Below are 13750 nucleotides of genomic sequence, written 5' to 3'. Positions count from 1 at the left end.
TGGGGGAGGGGGTACTATCGATGTATAAATAGGTTAAGTCATACATTGACTTCATACCGAATTTCATGAAGATCCTTTTAGCTGATGTTCAGTAATTTGATGTCAAAATAGTATTTTTTCGAAAGGATAAATGCTTTTTAAGAAGGATTCCCGGCGAATATCGTCCTGGGTTTCGACAGTTTTCATCCTACACTATTACCTATAAAATGCTCCTAGTCCCACCTGTGGTCGCCACATAGACCAACTCCCATACCTTTTGGTCCAATGTCCTTTAATGGTTGCTTTAAATTTAGTGAAAGATTAATTACTAATACTAATATTTCGACTGTTTTTAATAAAACTCAAAATCAATAGAACTATTACAATTTATTTTTGTAAAAAGAGTATTTAAGTAATTATACAAATATTCTTTGTATCGAATTCGCAGACTAGTTTTTTTTTTTTTGAGAAAAAAACTAGCTATTTTGTAGGTTTGACTAAATGCCAATGAAAAATATTTTCTCTTAATTTTATTTAAAATTTGTATTCTAATTATTTGATTCATTTCTAAATGCGAAAAATCGGTAAATAGTAAACGTAAAAATAATTTACAACGTAAAACGAAATACACTACCGTTCAAAACATTAAATACACCCTTCGTAAGATTAAATACACCTGGTTTGGACAGGGAAAACGCTGTAATAGGGTGGAATAACCGGCTATCGCCATGTTTAGGAAAAAATTAAATTCATTTAATCATAACTTTTGAATCCTTGTTACAAGATAAGTCAAATTTGACACAAAGTTACTTAGATGTATTAGCTCTAGATACGTGAAAACAATAATCCTAGAACATAACGCTGGACTACTTAAAACACTGATTTTTATTAATAATGCAAAAATAACCATTTCGTCGCCACTTTTTACCACTTTTCGCCAGTTTTGTAAAATTTGTAACCACTTCTCGCCACCCACTTGAAAAGAACCACACTCGGTTATTTTAGGCAATGCTATGAAAAGAATACATTCACCATTTCTCTTTCCTTGTGATCACTTTATTATTACTCTCTTTAAATGATTTTTCTTCACTTTTATTTGAGAAATCAAATTATGGGGCTTTTGCAGAAAGTAAACAATGCAGATTTGACAACTGAGAATGTACGAAGTGAAGTTAGCGTCGCGTATTGAAAAGATATGGCGACAGGTGGTAAAATCAATTCCAGAATATTACCACTTCTCGCCATGCCTAATTTTTATACAAAAATAATATAAAATGAAATATTAATTGACTAAATACAAATTTTATGTATTCCACAAGTGCAATTAAATATTCAATAGACAAATTATTTACCCAAATAGGTATTTTTGGCCTGATGAAAATTTGACGACACTTAGTACATTTGATAAGAGATGTTGGATTCGATGCACTTGCTTAAAATATTGCTCTAAAAAGTGATCAAAATCGTGAATCCAAAACGAATAATTATTATTTTTCGATTCTATGCGTAGAAGCAGAAACAATACAAAAAAAAATTGCGACTCATTTATTTCATAAATTGCGAAAAATAGCGATTTCAATGTAAGTGGCGAGAAGTGGGGCACTGGCGAGAACTAATAATAAGGTGATTCCACCCTATCCAGCTATTGACTTAAATAGTTTCATATATAACCTCCCAGAGAATTTCAACGTGGCTACAATCTGGTGGCTGGGGTGGCCAATGCATTCGGCATATTGGGCGTGGGTTTGTTTTTTAAGAGGACAACGATCCCAAGCATTCCTCAAAGCTTTGTAGAGGTTTCCTTCTTAAGAAAGAGAAAAGCAGGGTCCTAAACTACATGCATTAGCCACCCCAATCACCCGATTGTAACCCCATTGAAATTTTCTGGAATTTTCTCGACCAGATGGTTCGAGAGAAGGCACCGACATCAGTTCCAATCTTGGTGAAAACACTTCAGGATGCGTGGGCAGAGTTCCTTCAGACATTTTGGAGAAATTGATCAACAGGATACCCCGAATCTGTGAGGCGCTTATCAAAGTTAAAGGAGGATTCTTCGAGGAGAACTAAATTTGATGATTTTATTCATGTTTTTTTTTAAATAAAATAATGAAGTAAAAGAAATAAAATTGAATGAAATTGCTACAATAATAAGAAGCAATTTGAAAAATAATAAAAAAAATATAAGAAAAAGTAGAATTTGGGCTGGAAATTTTAATATTCAAAGAAGAAACCCCATTCCGAACAGATCACACCGGAAACCGAACACAATCCGTACCAAAAATATTCCCTCGGCATTATTTTCAGTTTTTCTGACTCTTAATAATATTTACTAATAGTATTTAGCTTATATTAAATGATTATTAAAAGATTAGATCAGTTTTAGAATGTGGGGCTACTTTTGCATTTTTGTCCAAAAAGCTAATTTTTGACTGATCCTCAAATTATAAATTTTTTAGTCCAGGTATTTTCTCAAATCTTGTTTAAAACTGTTCTTAGGTTTATATATGAAACTATTTCAGTCAATAGAACTGGATATTACAGCGTTTTTCCTGTCCAAACCAGGTGTATATAAACTTACGAAGGGTGTATTTAATGTTTTGAACGGTAGTGTATCTAGAATTCTAAAAAAAATGTATTTTCCGAGCTTTGAAAATAAAAAATTTTAAATTTTCCACAAAACCAATTTTTTCAACTAATTTATCTTTTTTATGTAAAGTTTTATTCGCAAGCAATAATTTATTTATTTACTTAATAAAGCAAAACTCGTTTAAATAAATTACTTAATTCTAAAAAAAAACATTCCAGTACCGCCGTCTTTTCTCTATTTGGTAAATTTTAATCACGCTTGCATATAAAGTTAAAATATAAAAAAAAATTGCCCAAAAAATTGTGGAAATTTAGTAATGTTTTGTTCGTTTTGTTACTTTTTTTATAAAAATAAAATTAGATTTCCGTGTTTCATGAATGTTTCATGTTTCTACTTTCTTTTCTCCCGTTAGCAATTGAAATTTCAAATAATCCCCTATTGCTTGATACGCGAACTAAGTTTGTTGATGGTTTACCGTAAAAGTGAGGTTATGTGTTGATTGTTTTGATTTTTCCAGAGCATTTTAAAAGGTGATTTTCACAATTAAAACATAAAGTAATGGAGGAAAATGAATTTGAATCTGATTGTAAGGCACTCATACAAGCTTTTGTGGTAGGAGAAGATATAACTTTCCAAGCATTTTGCACACAATGGATGAATCAACAATTCTACTTTGTATTCCAGTAAGTGCTTCTTTTTGTGGTATTTATCCTGTTTTTAAAGTAGTTTTATTCTGATTTTCAGTGGATTTTCTCGAACTCTGGATGTCGTGGAGTTCACAGACATAGCTATTCCTGTAGTTAAACGCCTGTTTGTGCGAGCGACGGAATTTCTGGAACAATTGGGGGCTTTCTACCTTCTGTATGCGCTCTATTTCAAACAGCCACCGAAGGAATTCACTAAAATCCGTATCCGACAAGCTGATTGGGTGACACTAAAGACATTTTACGAAAAAATATCTCAATCAGAAGAATATATCCAGGCGAAGATGATTTTCTGGAAGCTCATGAAAGTGAATGCTTTCAATTTTGTGGCGACAGATGAGGAATTCGGATTCGATACATATTTGAGTCACGCAGAATCAGATACTCTCAGCGACAGTGAGATGAAGAAGATTGAGGGAAGTGTGAAGGAGGATCTTATGAATTTTGTAAAGGAGAGAAATGGCATTGTCTCAGCCATTCAACTAATTGAAATGGGATACAATGAAATGAAGGAAGGCCTGAAGAATCCCAAGAATGACAAACTCCTACCTGCATCATCGTGTGCCACAGAAGTCCTTCTGGGACTCCGGAAGATCAATGAGATCTTCAATCCTGAACCAGCGATTGAGTTAGTTTCTGGCGACAGTCGCAGGAAGAATCTGAAGAAGAAAGCTTTTCAAGTGAATGAATCTCCGGAGAAGGCACCAGAAGAGGTGCCGGGGAAAAAAGGTCGGACGACAATGTGGAAGAAGATGGTGCAGGTGAATAACCAATATCTGGAAGTCACAACTCCGTATCGGGACACACAGAGAAAAAATCAGAGCTTCACTAAGAAGATCTTCGATCAGTCGATGGACGGCGGCGACGATGATGATCAGGAAGAAACAGAGTTTGAAGATGATTTTAGTGAAGGAGAAGTGAAAATTCTGCCAGAAATTGACTAATAAATGAGATAATACACATTTTATTTCTAATAAAAAAAAATTTTTTCAACTTATAAAATGTAGCTTTATTTTTTGTTTGTTTTTTGTAGGGGAGACTGGGGCAAAAAGTCACAAATCGAAAAATTCAAAATTCAATATCTTCCAAGGGAAAAGAGATAGCGCCTCAAATTTTCTATAGATAGCCTCCACAGACTTTCTTTAATGTCGTAAGTTTATTAGAATTTGAACAAAGAATTTATAAAATAAAAAATATCGAAATTTTTAGCCCTATTTTTGAAATATTTTCTTTAAAGAATATATCAATTATTACCTACTTATTTTGCAAAATTTATGCACTGGTGAATATTAGGTGAGATTCTTAACAATCTCACCTACTATAATCCTAACAAAATTTCATGTCCTCCGATCGCGCTCAAACTTGGCCAAAATGTGTTTCGCCACTTCCTGATCACGAATATATGGGGGGCTAAGTTACGTTCCCGGCCGGCCGTCCGGCCGCTCTTTGGAGCTTAATAGCTCCTAAACTAAAAAAGATATCGACTTGCGGTTTTCGGCAAAGGTTAAATATCGTATGAAAATTGCAACTTGGTGCATTGAACCCCCACCCCCCACCCCTCCTACCGCCATTTTGAAGACCCCCCTTTTTTTGTTTTCTCAATAGCTCCGCCCCTATGGCATCGAGCGGGCTCAAATTTTAGTATGTTATAGCTGGGCCTTAGAGCTTTCCATCAATACCAAACTTAAGGTCCCTCGACCCCCCTGACCCGAGCTATAAGGGTCCAAAAAAAATTTCTTAAAATGGCCATAACTCCGGTTCTAATTATCAGAATTTAAAAAAAGAGGGCTTTTTGGAAAGCTCTCGTGAAATGCCACTTCCTCTTCTAACATCGGAAGTTCATAAAACCACCGCTAGGGGCGCTATTATTAAAAAGAAAATTTTTAAATCTTATAAGTTAAATAACTCAAAAATTCCATTGTGCATCGGGCTGAAATTTTAGTATGTTGTAGCCGTTGATTATACCTATCAAACAAAAAAAACCTTAAGTCGATCTAAAACCCCTGACCCGAGCTATAAGGGGTCAAAGTTCGAACATTGACCGGCCTCTATCTCCGGTTCTAACTAACAGAGCGACCTAAATTTTACCTTTTTGGTTTCGTCTCGATGAGCACTTTCAGATGGAAGTTCAAAAATTTACCACAGGTGGCGCTGTGATAGCGTCAAAATTCATCGAAATTCAAAGTCACTTTTCTCAAAAACGGCATTGTGCAAGTTAATGAAATTTTAGTATGTTGTAGTCCAGTCTAGGACGTTTCCAAAATGGTGCGTATGCGCGCTGTGGTTAAAACAGAACCGGAGATATGAGGGGTCAAAGTTCACAAAATTCAAAAAATCATATCTCCGGTTCTATGTGACCGATTTTGATGAATGAGGGCTTAAACGAAAGATCTCACCAAATGCTACAACTTTATAGAATATTTGAACTTCGTGGGACCAACACCAGGGGCGCCACAGTCGAAAAACCATTTTCAATATCACATAACCTCAATTATCTCGACTGTCGCTGAACCGATTTTGATGATTACTTCGACATAATTGTAGAGCACATTTGTCTCTATATTTTGTCCATACATCATTTTCCGCTCAGACTACGCTATCACTCCGATTTTGCCGTTTAAGTGTGAAAAAATTGATTTTTCCAATAATAACGCTTTGAAATCACTCAGATGCCAATTTCATTGCCTCTACTCCACCAAGACACTTAAAATATGGTTTTAAATGGAAAGTCCCACAAAATACAACAATTCTTTGATATAGTTGAAGTTCATCAAATGAACACTTGGGGCGCTCTGGTCGAAAAAACGAGTTCAGAAACAAACAACCTCGATTATCTCGGCTTCTAATTAATCGATGAGATCAAGTTCTACGGCAAAATTATAGAGTACATTCTGGTCTACATTTCACCCATATATCACTTTTGTGCCAGTTCATCCAAATCCTTGATATTTTGGTTTAAATACAAAATTTGTATAATTTCACGAATTTGATTCAAGATAACTGAATGGCGACTCACAATTTCAGCTCTAAATCGAATTTGCATGCACTCCGAGTTAGCTCACGTTAAGAATCTCACCTACATAAGCCGGTTAGGATTATCTGTCCCTTTAAAAAATCTATGGTAAGGGAAAAGTACCCCGGATCGGAATGTTGAGACATGTTCGATATTTAGTTGAAAATATAAGCCTCAAAATACTATTTGGTATTTTTGTGTATGCTAATCGGTATATTAGTGATCCATTTAACTATATCTGTACGTTTGAACTTTAAAATTTTGCAATAAATTAATAAAAAATAGATGTAATTGCTACTGTGTACTCTGTACCTCGGATCGTCACGAATTTAATCAGGTGTCTCATGGAAAATTGGTTTTATAAATTAAATCTACACTAATACATTGTATTCTTGTAAGAATTAAATGGTAAAAAGTAGCTAATAATTTTTAAATGTCCATTTTAATTGGTGCAATAATATGACAATAACTTGACGATCCGAGGAACACTGCCGATCGCTGGTGCTCTTCCCTTACTATGGTCACAATGGTACTGGCCAGTTGTTACTCAGCGACCTTTAATCATTAAAATTTAATGTCATCCTGCTCCTGAATTTAACCATGAAAATTTATTATATGACGTTGTTACATTATTATAGAATTTCCGTACAGGTCTCAGGAAAACTTAAAGTTGCTTAAATTTACCTGTAGCATTGAAAAGCTTTATTAATAAAATTTTAAGGATGCGGCACTGTTGGAAAACGAAAAATTTTTGGGGCCCCTACAAATGGGCATTTTGCCCCCACATTTCTAAATCCGACCCTGTGTGTATGTACTATCAAAACACCAGTATAAATACACCCAAGTGAAACTAGCAAGATTTAATTTACTTTAACCCTTTAACTTAGTTTATAAATGTTTGGAAAATAAGTCTTAAAAAAACTTCGACTGTCTGAAAATACCCCACCCTTATCTACGCTTGAATTTGTACAGGGATATTCAATTTCTCAAGAACAGTTCTAACAGTTGTATTAACGTAATTACGAAGCTCTGTACATAAATGTGTCGAATTAACATTTGCAGATTTTGCCCAAAATATCGCTCCATCCATACCGCCCTTTTTAAGGGTTTCCAATGTCATTTGAAGGTCAGTCTGGTTTAGAAAAGATTCTTCATTAAGATTATAAAGATGCCAAATATAGGGAAATATCTTAGCTTTTGGATTGTCCTTCTCTCGAAGTCGATTGTATTCTTTTACGCGTCCTTGAACAAGCTGCTGACGTTCAGTGGCATTAAAATGATCTTTAGGAATGTAAACTGAAGGAAACCAATAGTCGTAAGCTTTGAATAGCCATCCTGTTCTGTAACAATCATCACGGAAAAATGAGAAACATGAAGAGTATTAAATCCTGAATAGATAAGGACTAATACTTGAGAACATAGCATGTAAGGTAAGGATCAGGTCAAGGGAATTCACACTAAGCACATCTAATCCACAATCCTAAACTCTCATCAGTATAGTTTAGGTTCATAGCGCCAAATTGTACAGGCTAAATTTTCTCGAGGATCAGCCCTACGCAATTTTCAATATTCACCTGTTGTTTTCTCGTTGCACTATTGGTGGACAATCTTCAACTCTTGCGTGGGAGGCGTTTCCCATATTAAAACAGTACGGAAAACCGTAGTATCCCCATTTAGCATTAGGTCTTAGTTCCTTCAATACAGATATGCTTGTATTCATAAAGTCCACAGCTTTTGGTTCAAAAATCTCCGCTGCTTTTTCAAATAAATAATTTCTGTATTTGTTGAATTCTTTTGTGTTATTTTTGTGTTCTTCTAAAGCTTTTGATAAAGTTTCATTATTTTCTGTTATGTTGTTAAACACTAAATTTCGGTAGACAATCATCCATCCTGTGTTTTGGCGAAAAATTGGACGCCAAGATTCCATATCAATTACTGCTATTCCAGTAAAATTTGCAGAAACTGTGTTATTCTTAATAATAGTTTCGTTTAATTTTTCTAAATGTGCCGTCAAATTTCCAAGATGAGGCATTCCACCGTTTACAGCTTTTTAAGATATCAAAAATAATAGAAAAGATTACTGGAAGATAAAAGTTTTTGGACTTTTACAGAATGCCATATACTTTTTTCCTTATTAAATGCTATAATATTTGAATAAATAATTTTGTAAGCTTTGAATGAGCTCTGCATAAAAACAAAGCTTACACTAACTCCAAAAATACCTCCAAACTTAATTTAAAAAATTATTTAAGATATTTATTGTATTATTAGGTGATTTTTACTAATCTCACCTATTATAATAGGTGTCATCCGTATTATAATAGGGATGACAATTCATGTCCTCCTATCGGTCCCAAACTTTATTAAAATGTGTCTTGTCACTTCCTAGATCACGAATTTATGGATCTAAACAACTTTCACTGGCAAAAATAAAAGAATCCAATTGATCCAAATTTGATCCTTTTGTAAAGGATGGATCGAATTAATATGCTCTATTATTATGATAAATGTGCATTCAAAGTTTATAATTTGATCCATCCTTTGCAAAGGGATCAAATTTGAATCAATTTGATTCTTTTATTTTCACCAGTGTTCTAGGCCATCCATTTGTTCGTCCGGCTTCTCTCGAAGATATAGATATCGACTTACGGTTTTCAGTAAAAAAAAAATTGGTGAAAATTGCAACTTGCATTAATACACACACTTTGTATATTTTTTCTCGTCAAAAGCCCCAAATTTTTATTCTTTTGTTAGCAGATTAATTGAACAATTCAAAATTTTCAATAATTTTTAAAAGTATCAATATTGAAATAATAATTTACGTAAATTGGCTTAGTAAGATTTATTAAGAAATTATCCGATCACACACAACTCCTTTGAGATTAAATCTTTAAACACCTTTAAGGACGTGAGGGTCGAAAATTGAGGGTCAGAGAAATATGGAAAAATATGAAGTGTTTAAAGCTAAAGTGCGAAGGGTGCGAAGCCTGAAAGCCTTCTATTACTTTAGGGCAATGGAAAAAATTTAATTTTTGGCTTATGGTTTCTACACACTAGGAGCATTTTCTTTAAAAAAAAATGCCTTTTTAAAGAAAAATTCCCCTACCTTCTTGTAGGCAGAAACATCAGAATTATTTAAAAAAAAGGTAATTTTTGACGAAAATTGCTTCTAGTGTGTAGACACCATTACATTACAGGTGACGCAATCGTCCTTAAAGGATTAAGCTGTCAACACATTATGAGATAATTCTGTCAAAAATTAATTTCAAAAAATCCTGCTAAAAAATTTTTGGTACACACAGCTTGAAAATTTTGACAAAAAGATGGATTTTAAAAGGAAATTTCTCTAGTGTGTGAGCAATTTCTTCGAAAATCGTAACAATTCAACGTTTTTCATCAAAGATGAATAGCAACGCATTAGAACAAAATATACATCAAAATCATTTTTGATAGAATTTTTGAAAGAAATCAACATGATTCGGGATAATTTTTCATTAAAAAATTTTTATTTGACTGCAAAGGTATTTTTCTGGATATGTTGTTCCCAATGGAAAGCAATTCAGTTTTCTCCCACAGAAAAATGGAAAATTCCTAAACAGAAACACACAGGAATTTAATTTCAAAACCCATCTAATGAATGCCAAAGCCAATGCCCTAATCCTAAATCCTTGATCATTTAGTTTTAATTGTAGTTTGGAAATCTCAAGACATTTTTCATTTTTCAGATAATGCTGAATTTAAACTCCCGATCTCTTACATCAAAGACATAGGGATTCCAGCCCATTTTATTGGCAAATAGCTTCTGAATTTAAACTCCTCGGGAATTCACGTCCAATTTAAGTTCTCGGAGTCATATTCTTAAATTTAGAGTCAAAATTTTTCTGTGTGTAGGGATATTTAATTGATTTTTTTCTTGAAATTACCTGATGTATTCTTGAAGTATTCTACAGTACAGCGACTCCGTTCCGTACTTTGTGGATTAAAATATGGATGGAAAGGGAAGAAATTCACATATTCTTTTTCTTATTCTTTATCTTCTTTTATTTTAAATAATTTGATCATCTAAAGAAGGTTTGATTTGTGGAGTTAAATGTGATACACTATTGGTACCTTTCGGAATTCGAGGAAAAGGCCCTCCAAAACTGAATTTGGTTTCACTAGGAACAATATCTCCAGAAAAATACACTTCTTTCACATTTTTGAAAAAAAATTCATGAATATTCACTGTTGTTTAAAGGAACTTCGCAAACGTTTTTCTCAGTATTTTCAGCAATCACACAAAAATAATTTTCATGAAAAATAGTCCCAGAGGATGATACTTGGGAACTGAGAAATATGCAAGCAAACTGTCAAAATTTTTTGAAGTAAATTAGGACAAAGCACGCTACCTTCGGACTCAAGCTTCGGACAATTCAATTTTTTCTCTATGTTTCTTATAGATTTCACCTGTTGCTTTTTTCTGAAAATTTAAGGCACTCTACTAGCGGGACTAGCTATTTCAATATAATATTATAATGGGCCAAATTCATTTATAACAAATTGAAAAAAAAATTGTTTGAAGCTTAAATCGTCCGAATGTAGCGCGCTTTCCCTAATACTAAAGTGTAGGCATTTTTCATCAAAACTTGGATTTTTTCTTACAAAAATTTTTGATGAAATCTGCTCCAATATGTAGAAACTTTTACGTTACGCTTCTAATTTTGTACGAAAATAAAATGTACCTAGGGCTGTAGGATCCCATTATTCAATATTGGAAATTCAAAATTATTAAATTTATTCATAATTAATTATTAACGTTAATTATTATTAATTAAGAATAATTAACGTTACACCTAATTAAAATATGGCATTCTGTACTTATTGTAAAATTTTTTCTAGAAAAACCTACTTTTATTATGTTCCATAGACGGCCACAATCCTGGACTATAAAGAATCGTAAATTCAGATCCTCTAAACTTTCCACCAGGGTTTTGAACAATTTTCAATTCATCCAGAAGACTACGAAATGAAATATTCTCAGATCCAGAACCTCTTTCACAAAGATGTGTTGGCACATTCCAGTAAATTGTAAAGTTTTTAGTTCCTTCTGGTTCTGCAATTACTGCAGGAATAATCCCAGTTAATAAAGTCACAACACAAATCACTTTCATATTTTCACTGCACTTAAACTGCGACTAAACATTCACAAATTTCATCCTTTTATACTTCTCCTGAAGCAATCAAAAACAGCTAAACAAACTCAAGATATTAGTCAAAGAATATCTTATTTATTTAAGATTCTTTTCCGCCACTGTAAATTCATGTTGCAAGACATCATTTTTTTGCATTACACACGACAATCGCCAGATTTACAACTATATAGTTTTTGTGTTTTCCTACATCTTTACTCACAAAATTACATATTTTATGTACAATATTAAAATTGATAACTTACATGCTGATTAATTGAATGTCTCTTCTAAACTTTTTTTTTACGTTGAAAGGGAACTGGAAAAAGAATGCCTAAGAACCTACAATTAGTGACTAAAATTTGCATCATTTTTGCTTTTTACTTGCCTTCTCACTCCATTCTTCTTTCTTTCTTTTTTTTTGGTAAAGTCAAAAATCGCCTCATTTATCGATAAAAATGCATAACAATTGTGATTAAAATGCCTTCGTTTTCTTACGCTTCCTTTTTTTTAAAAACTAGTTTAAGATAAAATATGACACAATAACATTTTTTCTCCTAAATTGCTTAAAAATTAGTGAGATCAAAATTGCAAGCCTAGGGGTTTCTCAGCCGAATATTCATGTCCTTATGATGTTTTTCAAGTAATTTTACTATCAGATTTTTTTTTAATTTTTCTGAGTGATTCTAAGTGGATAACTCTTTTTTTATGACCAGCGCACAATATTTTTTGTTTGTAAACATGTTTTCAAAATTACCTATGAGAGTAAGCGAGACGACTAGATCTAGATCTCATTCACTGTCACTGAAATGTCAAAAACATGTTTACTAAACAAAAGTTATTGTGCGTTGGGCATTATTCACTCATGTTTATTTTGATTAATTTTAAAAAGTCTTGGAAATGATAGGTAAACCTATAAATTGGTAAATCGCGGTGCGGATTAGAAAATTGTAAAGTTTTTAAAAACGTCAAAGATTGATGAACCTTTGATTTTTTTTATCAGTTACTTCAAGTGTTTATGATTAAAATATTGGAAAAAAAGATTATTTTTATTTAAGTTTTTATATCAGTAAGAGGAAAAGCTCAATAATCTTGAGTATTTGGTGAGATCCTTAACAAAATCCCATGTCCTCTGATTGGGCTCAAATTTTGCCAAAATATGTTTCGCTACTTCCTGATCACGATTATGTGGGCGACTAAAAAACATTGCCAGCATTGCCAGGCTATCCGTACGTCCGGTGCTTCTTTTAAATTTAATAAATCGACTTGCTGGCTTTAAAAAAAAAGGTTATATCGACAATTCCATTCCATACTATTCTATCTTAGAATGACAACTTTACAGGGGAGCCATTTGAAGTTGGCAATTTCCTGCTGCCCGTGTATTTATTCCGAGAAAATGAATATCCCGTCACCCGGACATCGGATGATCGCCAAATTATTGCCAATTGTAGATCTAAGTCCTAGGAACAACAACATCTCTCGGAGTATTATATTTCTAAATCGACTTAGAATAGTATGGAATAGACCCGCCGATAAATCGGGTGAAAATCGCAACTTGGTGCATTGACCGCCCATCCCCCACTTTTCTTTCCGTCACTTAAGGCCTCTACACATTGGGAGTTTCATCAAAAATTGCTTTTTTGAAGAAAATTGCTTGCAGTCTGTAGGTAGAAACATCAAATTTCTGTCGAAAATGCAATTTTCGTCGAAAATCGCATTTTTGACAGAATTTTGACGTTTTCGCAGTGAAAAAAATTCGTTCAAAAACATATTTTTTGACGAAAAGTGCTCCAACTCAGTAGAGGCCTTTAGAAAGCCTCCTTTTTGTTTTCTCAATAGTACAACTTACAAAACTTAAAGCTTCTCTGGCCCCATGATCCGAACTAGAAGGCGTCAATTTTTTTTCTTCAAGGGATTCCAGCTTCCGTTTTATTTGTCAAAATTCGATAATTGGGAGCATTTTAAAAATATATTTCGTGAAACGCAACATCTGCTTTTAATATAGGGAGTTCGTAAAATCATCACTGGGAGTGCAATTATTGAAAGCCCAGATAAGCTTATGAAAAGCTGAGATTCTAGAAAAGGTAATCTCTGAGTTCTAGCGTAAAGAATCATTTCAAGGAAACTGTTCTCGGGGGAAGAAACGGTTAAAATTGGCTTTATTCCCAAAATTCAACTCACAATCGAATTTTCAAGTATTCCAATTTGCAAACACTCCAAGGTTACCTGTAAAGAATCTAAGCTACCATAAGCTTGTCTGGGCTTATCAATGGTAATTTTTTTTTAAAATTTATATAAT

General features: G+C 33.4%; 2 protein-coding genes across 2 annotated transcripts; one reads left to right on the top strand and one right to left on the bottom strand.

Moving 5' to 3' along the window:
• Positions 1-3034: 3034 nt before the first annotated feature.
• LOC129803316 (uncharacterized) lies at positions 3035-4272 on the top strand. The gene is made up of 2 exons (XM_055849771.1): positions 3035-3249; positions 3311-4272. The coding sequence occupies exons 1-2, from the start codon at positions 3125-3127 to the stop codon at positions 4212-4214; spliced, it is 1029 nt and encodes a 342-aa protein (XP_055705746.1). The 5' UTR covers positions 3035-3124; the 3' UTR covers positions 4215-4272.
• A 634-nt stretch (positions 4273-4906) lies between these two features.
• Positions 4907-11449, bottom strand: LOC129803315 (hyaluronidase B-like). Its single transcript, XM_055849770.1, has 3 exons — positions 11172-11449; positions 7858-8329; positions 4907-7623 (listed from the first exon to the last, which is right to left on the bottom strand). Exons 1-3 carry the CDS (start codon positions 11431-11433, stop codon positions 7236-7238), a joined length of 1122 nt encoding a protein of 373 aa, XP_055705745.1. The 5' UTR covers positions 11434-11449; the 3' UTR covers positions 4907-7235.
• Between the last annotated feature and the right edge of the window lie 2301 nt (positions 11450-13750).

This window comes from Phlebotomus papatasi, chromosome 2, assembly GCF_024763615.1.
Source record: "Phlebotomus papatasi isolate M1 chromosome 2, Ppap_2.1, whole genome shotgun sequence".
Classification (NCBI taxonomy): Eukaryota; Metazoa; Arthropoda; class Insecta; order Diptera; family Psychodidae; genus Phlebotomus; species Phlebotomus papatasi.
This window is presented reverse-complemented; position numbering and strand designations above follow the sequence as displayed.

Excerpts from the sequence above, each read along its gene's own strand:
- LOC129803316 (XM_055849771.1), top strand. The coding sequence starts at position 3,125 with ATGGAGGAAAATGAATTTGAATCTGATTGTAAGGCACTCATACAAGCT. Across the intron at positions 3,250-3,310 it reads CAATTCTACTTTGTATTCCA|TGGATTTTCTCGAACTCTGG; the intron begins GTAAGTGCTTCT and ends TCTGATTTTCAG.
- LOC129803315 (XM_055849770.1), bottom strand. The coding sequence starts at position 11,433 with ATGAAAGTGATTTGTGTTGTGACTTTATTAACTGGGATTATTCCTGCA. Across the intron at positions 8,330-11,171 it reads GTCTATGGAACATAATAAAA|CTGTAAACGGTGGAATGCCT; the intron begins GTAGGTTTTTCT and ends TATCTTAAAAAG. Across the intron at positions 7,624-7,857 it reads GTGCAACGAGAAAACAACAG|AACAGGATGGCTATTCAAAG; the intron begins GTGAATATTGAA and ends TGATTGTTACAG.